We start from the raw sequence: 14,110 nt of genomic DNA on the forward strand, positions 1-14,110 counted from the left end.
GTCTGAAACCTTGGACAGTTCCTGTAAATGCAGGTCATGGATAGGGAAATGTTTGACTTTCTAGATGTTGAAGTATAACTCCCCATCATCTCTCACAACTGCAATGCTGGCTAGGACTGATGGGAGTTGACTTCGACAACATCTGGAGGCCCACATGTTCATTTTCTCTGGTATAGACAACAATCAGTTGGATGCTGTAATTCTCTGATTCAGTATAAGACAGCTTCCTGTCTTTCCAGTGTGGAGAGCCTGGATTATATTAAGCTTGAACTGGGGAATTCTAGCTTGCAATTTGATAATATGACAAATCTAGACTTTGGGGTGGCTTGTGATTTATGAGGACACCAGCAAATGTCCCAATGTAGCCTTTGTCTATTCTTATTGGCAGCAAATCTCCAAGCTTTTTGGCAAAAAGGAAATGGTCATCCAGTTTCTCTTCTGTGCCAGTCCAGGAAATTAACTTAGTACCGGAACCACTGCCAATAAGCAAATTGAACCAATTCACTATGGCCACTTTGAATTTTGACCTGGCCTGTTATTTTCTAGCCACCAGACAATAGGGGTTACCCCATTTACTAGGACCAACTATAGTTCCAAAATAGCATACAACCTTTCAGGTTCTCCAGAACTCTTCATCAGTCTGGCCAGTTGAAAAATATGGGAAGGGCTATTTTCCTTACATCCCGGGAAGCATTGCCAGGTGAAATCTGCACATTGTGACTTATCAAACCTGAAAAACCCTCATCTAGCCAAAGTTTTGAGCAACTGCAGCATGTTTTGGGGACCACATCTATATCCTAGAACTCTCTGGAGATCTCATGGTCTACCTAAAAATAAAACGATGACAAGAGGTTCACTTTGGTTCTCAAAAAGAGCTGTTTTTGTTCAACAGCTCAGGGAGGCCTTGAAACCTATTTATAAAGTAAAGTGTTGCACCTGGAGGCTTCTCAGAGGAGAAATTCGTCCTCTCTTTTTGGGAGCAGAAAAAGGAAAGTCTGAGTATTCTGGAGGTGTTGAGAACCAGAAACCAGAAAACATCATGGGGAGAGCATTCAACTCCAAGGCTATACTTTGTTCAAACCCAGTAAGACTAATGACGAGGTCTGGAGAACTGGAACATACATTACTATGGAATTATAGTATTGTCTACCTGTGGATTTTGGCTAACCACTAAAAAAAGTGCGTGCTGTTATTTGAAATTGCACTCGGGGCACACCAAAACATGACATTAAATGCCATGTTGCATATTTGGTCTTTTGCTGCCCTGTTGTGATCCTGAGGAAAATCCCACCAAGGAAGGTGATATTTGTGTGGTGAGGAAATTCCCCACTGGTGCAAAGGCCCACCCCACAACCCCACCCTTTAGCACCTTTCCCACCTCTCTCCCTCATCTACCTAGAATTCGGTGGTCCTTGCTGCCACCCTTCACATGCTCACGCACATGTGTCCGCATAGCTAGGCATGCAATGCAAGCAGAAACATACATGTCATGCTTGCCCCTCTTTTATGACAGGCCAGATGAGGAGACACGTTGGACTTGAGCATGTTGTGACCTGTTAACAGAGGTGTTTACTAGAATCATGTGTGCATAAGAAACAGTGCATGTGCTGAAAAGTGCCCCCGTGGCATTGCACATGGCACTGATGGGCAGAAGGACCTCACTGCCTGTGATGAAGTCCCAGCCGCTTTCGGGGCAAAGGGGTCTGTGTACTGAAATGCACACCACAAAATCCATCTGTATGGAAAAGTGGGGTATTACTCTTTAAAATAAATACATAAAGGAATACTTACATGTCACTGAGGTATATCAGAGCAAACTGTCATAGAGGATACCTCGCAGCTGAATAACATAATCACATATGTAGGCATGGGGTTATCGATCGGAAGAGACTGTGTATTGGTAACATGAACTACATATTAAAGTTACTGAAATAGTATGGTGTTAGAATACATTGCCAACTGTGCTTGTGGACAACAGATGTTTACTTGAATCTTTGTGCCATAATATTATGCATATACTCAGTATGTAAAACAACATCCATACATGTTGCGTATCAGGCATGTGGCTTACACATTACTGTGTGTCCCCAGCATATGCCGTGGTCTATGTGGAGTTGGCTCTCAATCTGTAAGTGACATGTGCTGCTAGTATGTGAGTGATCCATGCCATTATGTGGTAGACTGAAATAATATGTGAGATTGTTATAAATAGTGCATATGCATATGTAGACAAACAGACAGCATGAAATAGAACGTGTTGTACTTACAATATGATTTATGTGGTGTGACATGTCTGCAGTATTTCAAACATATGTGCTGTATATTTCTGAAGAGCATGTTGTGTGTTGGGATTGGATAACTTAAAATATTTCGACCCGGCATGCATGTGGAAAGTATGACACCAGATGTGCTAGCATGCTCTTTGCCAGCTCATTTGGCATACGTCCTGTATTGTAATGTTGTAATGTTATGGATACAGGTTACAAGGCATCACATGTGCTCTGTACATAGCATGCTCATTAGATTAGCATGTTATCGAATGTTTGTAGTATGTAACACAAACAGAGACATTTCCGGCTAGAGTATCACATTACACCCATAGACAAAGCCCATTTTCTCAGCTGTAGAAACCTCTTGGTTTCTAATTCAATTGCAGTCAAGGCATACCTCTCCCAATGAAGGAGCTGCTCCACCCTAAAGGTAGCCACACCTCTGCAGGACTATTCAAAGGCTCCCTGCGTGAACAGGTGCCTCTACTTTAACTCTGAATACGGTAGAGAAAATGGACTTTATCTACACGGCGTGTGATGCCCTGAAGCCTCCTTCCCATCTGCTTGGCAGATCCCACCACAGTACCAAGAGCAATGACACACTGAGTTTGGATTGAAAGCATTGTGCAGGGCTGACCTGCCTCCGAGGGGCGCTGGAGTTCACATGCCCAGCCAGTCTCAGGCGGTAATCAGAGCTGGGGACAAAGAAAGACACGTAGATCTGATCACACCGCGCTGGAAATGCTAAGCAGGAGAGCTTGTGCAAGCAGCATGGAGGAAAGTTCACATCTATTGTGTGTACAAGAACGGCGACTAGGGCTGGATCTATGCTGCCATAAATTGCGGCTTGGAACTGCATTATATGATCAGTGTAGAATAGACCCGTATAATGCAGTTCAACTGCATTATATGGGTGCACACTGACCATATAATGAAATTCCAAACTGCATTATATGGCAGTGTAGATCCAGCTTTGGTTTGAAAGGAACTGATCCTTATGTACCCCCTTTTACACACAACAAGGGGGGAAGGAAATGCAGCACGTGCAAACTGCACATTCTCAGTGCTGGCCAGCACACATTTGAACTGGACAAGCAGCACGTGCACAAGGAAAAAGTATACATTTTAAGGATCGTTTCACCCCTATCTGATTTCCTACAGAGCAATATTTGGGTGAAGCGATTGTCAAGAGGCAAAGAGCATCTCTCTTCTTATGTGCATGTGCAAGTCTTTTTAACCATTTGCCACCAAGCAGCAGGTTGCAAATTGATCCCATTTTGCATGTGCAGAAACAGGCTCACCTGCAAACAGACAACCTAGCACAAATGCAAACGCACAACTGTCTTTGTTTGCATTTGTCACAGTCATGTGTTCACCCAGGTTTTGTCTGTGCAGATGGAGAGCAGAGCTTTCCTGGCATGCAGCAAGATTTGAACATGTCACCAGCTTCACACTTACCTCTTCTGTGCGTTTATGCACACGCACACACATATATATACAGTAAAGAAAATTTCTTTTTGTAACCAGAATAAGATCACCTTTATCTCCTGTGTATTTGCAAGAGATTTTGCAAGTGCAAAGAGCTGAGGTGCATGGGTTTCAATTCTGTATGCAAAATAATTTGGCAATGGTGGATTCTTTGGATACAGAGGAAAACCAGAATGTGCAAATGGGGACAGGTATGCACTCACAGAATTTGCACTGGTGTTTTGATTTTGTTTGGGACAGTAGCCCAACAATTTCAGAGAGCACTGAAGCAGTGAGGATGGAAGATTATGTAGCCAGTCCTAGGAAACATCTTAGGTGGGCTTCTAAGTAGTATCTCATCTGATCACCTGTGGCCAGTTAAGAATGACATCCAAGCAACCATATATAAGACCCTTGTATAAGCTGGTGCATTTTGTTTTTCTTTCAGGCTGCAAGTGGATAACACAACACAGGAAATCAGACAGGCTAAAAACTTGGAGGCATTATTGATCAAATAAATCGTCTTTGATGCTCCCCCTCCCCTGCTCCTATCCCCATGCATGAGACGCTGGGATGTGGCCACAGAGATGTCAGCCTCATCCAAACGTCTATCACTGCCTTCCTGTGAAAAATAAAAGATGTCCCACCCAGGTGAGCATAACAAGTAGGCTGTGATGTGTGGAGCAAATTACATACCTGGCTCACGCAGTCGGGGCGTTACGAGAATACAGGGTGGACCCTACAAGACGTATGAAATGGGGCATTAATTGGAATCAAATATTGGTGCAGCCCATCTCTGGGGAGAACACGAGGGGAGCCCAGCTCCCTACCATGTGCTGTGCAAATATCCTGAACTCATGTGCTAAGAACCATCTGTTCTCATGTCCCAGACCACCTGCCCCATGCTCCTGCCCTAGTTTTGTTTGTACTTTTACTGTTAGAGCAAATCAATCCTTCTTCAAGGGCACTTTGTACCATCGCTATTTAATTTTCCAATGCTGCTGATGTTCCAGTTCCCATATTCTCAGCAATATTCCTCTCCTCATTATGCCTTGGAATGTCATTCCCACCCTCACGTTCCCCTAAACACCTCAGAGCTATGGGGGCCCCCCATCGTGTTCCCTTCCGTGGACAGGCGCAATATTTGCCCTGAAAATGAAAACAGATAATAATGAAATAAAGCCACAAGCACATGGGACACTTGGCTGAGCAGGTGGGCAGAGGTCTTATGAGGGTATGTATGTGCTTTTAGGAATGAACGTTGGGGAGATGAATAGAAATGAAGAGCAATCCCCCTCTCCAGGACAGCTAGAATCTAGAACAACTGGGGGAACTGTTTGGGGAAGGGCCTGATTTAATCTTTTTGTTCTCATCCCTTACTTAAAAGGAGTCTGCAGTCCCATGCTCACCTACTGTGTAATGTCTCATTCAACTCCAAGACTAATGTACAAGTTCAGGTGGCCGGCTTGAGAAAAGACACCTACATTTTCTCCCTTTCATCCCTTCCTTGCTATTGCCTCTCCTTTTCCTTTGAAGTTCCCACACTGTCAAAATCTCAGTTGTAAGAACTTAGTGTCTCACTAAGTCTCACAACTCTAACAATGAGCAAGAGGGAGGAGAAAGTCTCTAGACCATAGTTTCTCAAACTGTGCTCCTCTAGATATTTTGGACTCCAGGTCCCAGAAATCCCAGCCAGTTTACCAAGTGTTACGAATTGTGGGAACTAAAGTCCAAAACACCTGGAGGAGCACAGTTTGAGAAACACTGCTCTGGATTATATTTCTAGATTGCACTTCTGTCATAGCTTTGGAATGTCACACTCACTGATGGTGGGATCTAGATGATGGTTTTGAGTTTCCAGATCTCGGCCCAGTCCTGAGTCTTCAGTTTTTGTGGATTACCTCAGGATAGGAGATGAGGGTGCAAATTCTCCTGTATTTGAGGCTCTTCTCCAGCCATGAGGAAAGTGCTATCTGGGAATCTCCAGCTCATCTAGCACCAGCTTGTTACTAATTAATTTCTTGATGCAGCTCTTCAGATTCTTCTATGTATTTACAAGTAATGAACAAGATAGGTTATGTAGAATTGTTCTTACGTTGAATTTGTATGCAAGTCATAACAGGTACACTTTTTAAGTGTAACGTCAGCCAAATATTTGCTTTGGATCACATAGGGAAGGGTTAACACTCCTGTGGTGTTTGTTTTGCTGTCTGTGCCTTTCTTCAGAAGATTTCACCTCACTTTCTGTCCCTGTGATAATAAGATTTTGAAAAAAAATTGCTTGTTGTGGAAACAAGGATTGGTGATAAAGATTCAGTGGAGACCCCTTTCCCCTCATCTAGCTCTTTTAGGAGTGAATTTCCCTTCCTAGGTGTAGATTTCTCTCAATTCCTGTTGTCTCACCCCTATTCTTAACTGTGAGCCATTTGTAAATCAGATGTTTGTAACTCAGGGATTACCTTTACTTAGTTATGTTCCTCCTTCCCTCCCAGTTCTTGTGACAACGAGGGCTCACCCGTTGTTCTGCACTGCATCCACTTTCTGGCTAAATGAACTGTTCCTTGTTCTCTTTCCCTGAGTAAGTAAGACAGAATAGCACCCTCACCTTTGTCTAGGAATAGTCCTTTGGCTAAGAGTTACGTCTTAATTTCCAAACAGAAACAAATATTCTGTTGGTGTTCAAAATACAGTCTGTGAGCAAATGTGATTGGTACTTAATGGCATCATCATGAACTACCCCAAAGTCTCAGGTAGCAACTGGCAATCAGTCAGAAGGTGAGTCTGGTCTAGCTTCAGTCCAATCTTTACAAAAACTATCCAAGATGATCAAGCTGCTCAAAGAGAGAAGAGTTCTTCATCTTGAATAGCACCGCTAAAGAGTGAATGAAATCCTGGAGTAGATTCGCTATTCCACTGACATGGAACCTGCCACAATATATTATTGTATTGTTATAGTCTAGGAGGGTTGGTTGATATTTCATTCATGGAAGAATAGCACTCAAAACATGTTTACCCCGGTAGGCAGGGATTTGTTCTATGTTTTTGAAAAAAAAGATCAATTGGAGCCTGGAGAAAGTAATACTGTTCCCAAGAATGAGAGAAAGCAGCGTGTGTGTACACCGACCCTAGCTGAAGTAGCAGAAACGGGTCAATTTGCTGGTTGCAACAATTTCCCCCTTGGTTTCACTAATGTTATGCTTATGTATTTGTCAAAAAGAAAAGCAGCCCTACAACTTATAAGTCTCCAGTGCTCTCCCATCAAAAGGATATTAAACCCATTAACACTGAGTTTTCATAGCTCCGGGAAATGGGCAAGAGACAACACTGACCTATGGAGGGTGTTTGGGGGATATGTTTTGACTTTAAAAGGCAGTACTTGTGTTAATGAAGCAGCAGGCAAAATTTCAGAGATGGTAAGACAGACCTAAACCCACTAAAATCAGTGGAGACAGAATCAATGGCTACTTTAAGCCATATTGAATTCATTGTCGACTCTAGCATGAATGAAATCTGGATCGAATGTTATAACCAATCTGCACTGCACCAAAGACAGAAAAATTATGTGTTAAGATAACCCAAATTCAGTATCAAAAGAAGTGAGAAAGCAGTATTTTGCTAGCTGTATGCAGAACTATTTCTTTGGGGATTAAAGAGGTTTTTTCAACTTTTGGGCAGTCTTCTACATCATGAAAAACTTGAGGTTTCAGCTAGTTGTGGAACAGATTGGGTTTAATCCCATGCATTTTATTACTCCAAACTATCTGCATAACAAAGGTAAAGGTTTTAACCTGATATTAAGTCTAGTAGTGTCTGACTCTGGGGGTTGGTGCTAATTTCTAAGCCGAAGAGCCAACATTGTCTGCAGATACCTCCAAGGGCATGTGGCTGGCATTACTTCATGGAGCATATAGGTTTGATAATTTACCTGGGAAGGTTTTGTTACCCTGTGCACATTTCAGTTATGAACTCTCTGTAAACAACAATTTAGGGTCTTGGATTAGGAGTACGAAACAGTGCACACACAAGTATTATGTTGGCACAGTATACAGATTTTGATAACGCTATGGGTCCTCTTAAACATGAAATAAGCTATGGAGATAACATATCATAATTTTGTCCTGGACATAAAAGTACCTGTTTTGAAATAATTAAAGCCACAGAAGTGTCAGATTCTTTTAAAAGAAAAGCAATAAAAGCTATCTATTTCAGTTGCTTTAGAAAAGTGGGAGTTAGGGTTTTTCAAAAGGTGCAACTATTGCTGTCACCGACTACTTTAGGCGTTTGGAACTCTTAACAGTAACCAATCATGTTTTAAAGTGCAGTCTGTCCTCTGTATCAACTGATTCAACCATCTACGCTTGAAAATATTTTTTAAAAAAATCTTTCTCAAAAAGCTAATCTTGAACTTGTCATTTCATATAAATGATGCCATTTTGCTGTGCCATTGTATATAATGGGACTTGACAATCCATGGATTTTGCTATCCATGGGGATTGGGTGTCCTGGATACCAAGAGCCAACTATATCGTAATTTCCTAAACTCTGGAACTGCACAATATCATTCTCCAGCATATGTAAGGACAACAGCTGCAGAAAAACAAAACACTCTTTTTCTTTTTTTGGTATCTGCCAGAATTGCTTTGTTCCTTAACCAAAAACACAGGGTACATATTAATCGCGACCTACTCTCGGCCAGTCACTAAAGGAACGCTACCAGAAATCACATTTGCAAATCTAGTTGCTGAAGGCGGGAGCTGCAACAGTGGTGATGAGATTTGCACAGAGGTCAAGCAACAAATAGGACTGGACTGCCAGAATGAATCATGGAGATTGGGAGGTGGAGGGAGTGACACGGGAGCCTACTCACCATTTCCCTGCATCCCAGGCATCCTACTCATGCTTCCAGGGGGCCGCGTTGGCATTGTAGTCATGCAGGTACCACGATGTGGCAGAGGAGTCTGATGCTGGCTGCGGCAGGCGACGGGCGCCTATAGGGCCCCGGTGGTGGTGGGCAGTGGGGTAAAGAGAGGGATGGGGCAGGAGCAATGGATGGAGATGAAAAGGGGGTCGGGGCAGGAGAAACAGACAGAGGTGATGTGAGGAGGAGGCACTGAAGATGGGCATGCGATGACGCAGAGGAAGGCGCAGCCATGAAATCTCCCAACCACCCGCCACAACAGCCCTCCTCCGCACATGAGATCAGGACTCACACACCCTCCAAAATTTCACAGAAAACGGGATGTGTGTGGCCAAGCAACATCAGAGTGTGGGCAAGATGGCAAAACATTATCAGGCTGCAGTTTGCTTTTGCCTGAGTTTACTAGAAAGGGGGGGGGGGAAATCTGTCCCTTTTTCTCTCCCTTCAGTTGAGTCTACTGGGCACAAGCTACTTTTACTCTTAGAGTTTAGTTTATGGCAACTGAAGTAAGCTGAAAACAAAGAGGGGAAAGTAGAAGAAGGAGAGAGAAACTGGGATATTTTAAAAGCAGGTGAAAGATTTGGATGTCGGGATTAACTGGTAATGTTACTGACAAACCAGGTCAGTTGAAGGGTATGGGCTCATAGTGACCCGACTCACTTCTTCTGCCATATTTGCCCTCCCGCCCATAGTTCTCAGGACTTTGCTTTCTAGCTTCTTTACTCAGAACTCACTATCTGTCTTTGTGAAAAAGTAAGCATGCATGATATAATGATTAGGACTGGAGAAAGGATGGGTTCAAATGTGCACTTAACCATGAAGCTCAGAGGATGACACTGTCTAACATAATCTACTTCACAGGATTGCAATGCAGACAAAGCAGATGAGATACAATTATCTATGCTGCCTTCTGGGGGGGATGTAAAATAGAAATATAACATGTAAAATAAAAAATGTCCTTCACCTACCACAGTGGTTCTCAACCTGTGGATCCCGGGTGTTTTGGCCTACGACTCCCAGAAATCCCAGCCAGTTTACCTGCTGTTAGGATTTCTGGGTGTTGAAGGCCAAAATATCTGCGGACCCACAGGTTGAGAACCACTGACCTACCATAACATCTTAACTCAAAGGTGGACGAATCTGGAGGTTCTAGGGCCAGCTGTCTACAAACAACCCAGACCCATCTCAAGTCTCACCATCCACTTTCACCCAAACCGAAATGAGTAGAAAGTTTGCTTCTGTTTCTTGAAATTATTTCTCTATCAACCCCTTAAAAATAAAACAAGGCAAATGGGGATCTATGTAACTTAGCTTAAAGGAAAATGGTGTTTATAGATGCATGATTTTCCGTGTTTAGGAGTGCAAAAAAAGAAGAAGAGAGGAACCACTTGGCCAATAGGTTGCCTGATCTCATCCCATGCCAGAACTCCAAGATTTCTCCTAAGATAGTTTTAGGTCTATCATAAATATATATTTTAATTCTTTTAGTGAACTCCATCAAAACTAGGCTTCTAGTTAGATATGAAGTTTCATATGGGCACCTGACTTAAAATCATTACATGGTTTAAAAATGGTCAAGATCCTACATCACAATATATGTTTCATAACTTCATACATTCTAAGCTATTTTACAGAAATGAAATACAATCCTGCTGATGAATTGTGAAAATGCATATCTGGACACCAGAAAGATGCATATTGGACACTTCTGATGTGTATCAGGTGCTCCCATATTGCTCTGGGAAAAGTCTCAATGCACATCAATGCACTCAATGCTCACTAAATATTGCTGCCTACCATAGTATAGTGGATACTTTACACTTCAATATTATGACACAACTTAGTGAATAGAGATATGAAATTACTCGTTTCATGTAAGCCCATTGATGATGGCATAAGTCCCAAGACAGAATGCCAGTCTCAATAAAGCTGGAAACTCCTTCTTTAAAGGCTTTTAAACAGAGGCTGGATGGTTATCTGTTGGGGGTGCTTTTCCTGCATAGCAGGTGGTTGGACTAGAGGGCCCATGTGGTTTCTTCCAAATCTATGATTCTATAAGGACAAATTACTCTTTTTGAACACCACAACTATTATTGGGTTACTTTGCAAGATTGTTTTGGGTTACTTTAATATTGATAAAAATGTGGATTATTGAGCTATTGGATTATGACCTGTTAGGATCACAACCTAATGGGGATTATGACCTGTTAGGATCATAACCTATTGTGTAGCAGAGTTTCAGAGGTGCCCTTTTAGTTTATTGGTTAATGGAAGATCACTGGGCATATAAATCTCTTGTTTCTATTTGACACTCTCAGCTGACAAAGATTCAAGTATAGACTTCTTTAAAATAACGTGTTTGTTTTACTCATAAGGTTGTGTATTTAAACATACAGGTTACATTTCTTGTCAGGTTAAGCTTTAAAATGTTTCCGTTTATATCTTTAACTTATAGTCTTTAACAGTCTCTTCAAAAACTATATTACTCTATACAGCTACCTTTCATAACAATCTACTTCCAAGGGACTCAAGCCTCAACTGTCTTCTAACTCCTAATACCGGCTTCTGTACTCAAACAGACTCAAGCCTCAACTGTCTTCTAACTCCTAATACCGGCTTCTGTACTCAAACAGACTCAAGCCTCAACTGTCTTCTAACTCCTAACATTGGCTTCTGTACTCAAACAGACTCAAGCCTCAACAGTCTTCTAACTCCTAACATTGGCTTCTGTACTCAAACAGATTCAAGCCTCAACCGTCTTCTAACACTGGCTTCTGTACTCAGACTTAAGCCTCAACTGTCTTCTAACTCCTAACACTGGCTTCTGTACTCAGACTTAAGCCTCAACTGTCTTCTAACTCCTAACACTGGCTTCTGTACTCAAACAGACTCAAGCCTCAACTGTCTTCTAACTCCTAATACCGGCTTCTGTACTCAAACAGACTCAAGCCTCAACTGTCTTCTAACTCCTAATACCGGCTTCTGTACTCAAACAGACTCAAGCCTCAACTGTCTTCTAACTCCTAACATTGGCTTCTGTACTCAAACAGACTCAAGCCTCAACAGTCTTCTAACTCCTAACATTGGCTTCTGTACTCAAACAGATTCAAGCCTCAACCGTCTTCTAACACTGGCTTCTGTACTCAGACTTAAGCCTCAACTGTCTTCTAACTCCTAACACTGGCTTCTGTACTCAGACTTAAGCCTCAACTGTCTTCTAACTCCTAACACTGGCTTCTGTACTCAAACAGACTCAAGCCTCAACTGTCATTTCTCAACTGTCATCCTTTTCAACTGTATCCTAAATAGTCACTGAACCAGTCACATGCTCTGAAGCCCCTCCCACTGCTTCAAGTACATAGAGCTAAGAAAACTGCAAAACAAAGAAGATATACCCTTCAGGAAATAAACCAACACATTACAAAACAAACAAAACATTAAATAGAGGAGGCTTGAGAAGATTGCTATGTCCAACATGGATGGGGTTGACCAGTTCAGAGGACAGGGTGTAATATTAGGGGGGGGGAATTGTAACAATCTCCTAGAGCTTGAAGTCTATAACTTACAAAACTGTCTAGCTAGAATGGCCATTTAGGGGATTCTGGGAGCTACATTCTGAAGTCGTAACTGCCAAATGTTTATGTGAACTTTCCACTGAGCCCTTGGACCAGCTCTGTTACTGAGCCACTACTCCTTCTCCATGGTCAGAAATAAATTTATTATCTCCTGTTTGTGGTGAGACTTCTACCACAGACCTACAAGGGAGGTCTGCACCACTGAGCAGAGAATGGGTCAGTTTGAAAACAAAGAAAAACCTCCTTCATTTCAATCAGCCTCATGTTGCCCAGCATCTCATTTGGTGGTGCAGATGGCATATTGCAGTCTTTCTGTGCTGGCCGGAGTACCAATGTCCTACATTTCCCACCAGCTGGGAGCACAGCTTCCCTCATCCCAACGTGGGAACATCCATTATATTCTAACCTGCAGGGAATATGATAGAAGACACAGACAAAGAGCAGGACAGATTGCTCTACGTCCCCTATGGAAGATAAATAAATACTTTGAGGGGGGGAAATTAAACTCCCCATATAGTATGACAATCGGGCACCAGACTTCATAGTTTTGTTAACATAATGGTTATTTCAGTAGCCTCTAGCTTAGTCTCCTTTCCTCTCTAGACAATTTTAACTTCCCCCCACAAATCTTAGGTAATAGGAAATTTCCATTTGCATACATCTGGATTAACAATCATATGCAAATCAGCAATGGCCTATTTCACATTTTAATTTGCATAATTTGGATTAAGATACATGGCGTTCTTAATTTTTCAGAGGTGTTAGGGCACAATCCAGCCCAGGATCGTTCACCCTCCTGTTAAATGTATAAAAACAAGTACAGCACTGGCTATTCAGTAGCACAGAGGAAACACTTTGCACCCAAATTTGTAATCTTGTTGCATATTCCAGCAGAGAACCCAAGTTAAATTTCTATGCATGTTAAGCCTTGACTCATATCGTGAAGAAAAAAAAGCAGTGACCTTAAACCCAAAATATTTTAAAAATCAATATGCACCAGGATTAGTAAATATGAATACAAAAATAGACAATACTCTTTCGATGACTCTTACATGCCTATGGTAATAAGTATATGCAAGGATGTGCAACACTATGACTTAACATGCATATCCAGATGAGAAGTGGGTTGATTTTCCCCCCTCCTCAAACATTTGTATTTAGTTTAAAACCCCTAAATCTCTAGCAGATACCATGCAAAAGATGCTGTTGACCTTGGAGATCATCTGATTTTTAACAATACTGAGGTTAACCAATTTTCTAAGAGCATTCCCCCTCCTATAAACATCTATTAAAATGGAATACGTTACTTCTAAAAGCAATCTAAAAACAATCCTAGAATCCAGTTTCAAAACAATTAAAAGAGCAATTTAAGCCATGCATTGCTTTGGCTGCCTGCAGGAAGATTAAAAGAGATGGGACCAGTCTAACGTCCTTAGGCAGGGAGTTCCACAGTTAAGGCATTGCCACAGAAAAAGTACATCTACCTACCAATCTAGCTTCACATGATTTTGGGACCCTCTGAATCTCAGATTTCTGGCAGGCTCCTAGGGCCCTTCCACACAGCCATATAACCCAGAATATCAAGGCAGAAAATCCCACCATATCTGCTTTGAATTGTGTTACCTGAGTCCACACTGCCATATATTCCAGTTCAAAGCAGATAATGTGGGATTTTATTCAGTTGTGTGTAAAGGGCCTTAGAGGAGGAGATGATCTTTCAGATATCCTGACCCCAAGTTGTTTAGGTCAATGGCAGCAATTTGAACTGAGCTTGTAAGCAAATTGGAAGTCCAAATCTTGCAAGATTAATTTTATATGTTTTCAAGAATACACATCTAACACCAATCTGGCTGCTACTGTTTGCACTCTGAATTCAATAT

General features: G+C 41.9%; 1 protein-coding gene across 24 annotated transcripts in view; it reads right to left on the reverse strand.

Annotated features, from left to right (window-relative positions):
- Nucleotides 1–14,110, reverse strand: part of LOC100563423 (potassium voltage-gated channel subfamily C member 1) — an 86,522-nt gene that overhangs the window by 20,327 nt on the left and 52,085 nt on the right. For 3 of the 24 annotated variants that reach the window (XM_062957258.1, XM_062957257.1, XM_062957264.1), the window contains one exon: nt 8,605–8,725. The exons of 1 other annotated variant lie outside the window; for it this stretch is intronic. In XM_062957258.1, coding sequence (XP_062813328.1) covers nt 8,605–8,725 — 121 coding nt within the window. Of the gene's footprint in view, nt 1–1,791; nt 2,966–4,433; nt 4,477–8,604; nt 8,726–14,110 lie in introns of all 24 variants that reach the window. 20 more of the 24 variants (XR_009999645.1, XR_009999640.1, XR_009999641.1 and 17 more) reach the window with 13 other exon arrangements.

The sequence above is a fragment of the Anolis carolinensis genome, chromosome 6 (genome assembly GCF_035594765.1).
Source record: "Anolis carolinensis isolate JA03-04 chromosome 6, rAnoCar3.1.pri, whole genome shotgun sequence".
Taxonomy (NCBI): Eukaryota; Metazoa; Chordata; class Lepidosauria; order Squamata; family Dactyloidae; genus Anolis; species Anolis carolinensis.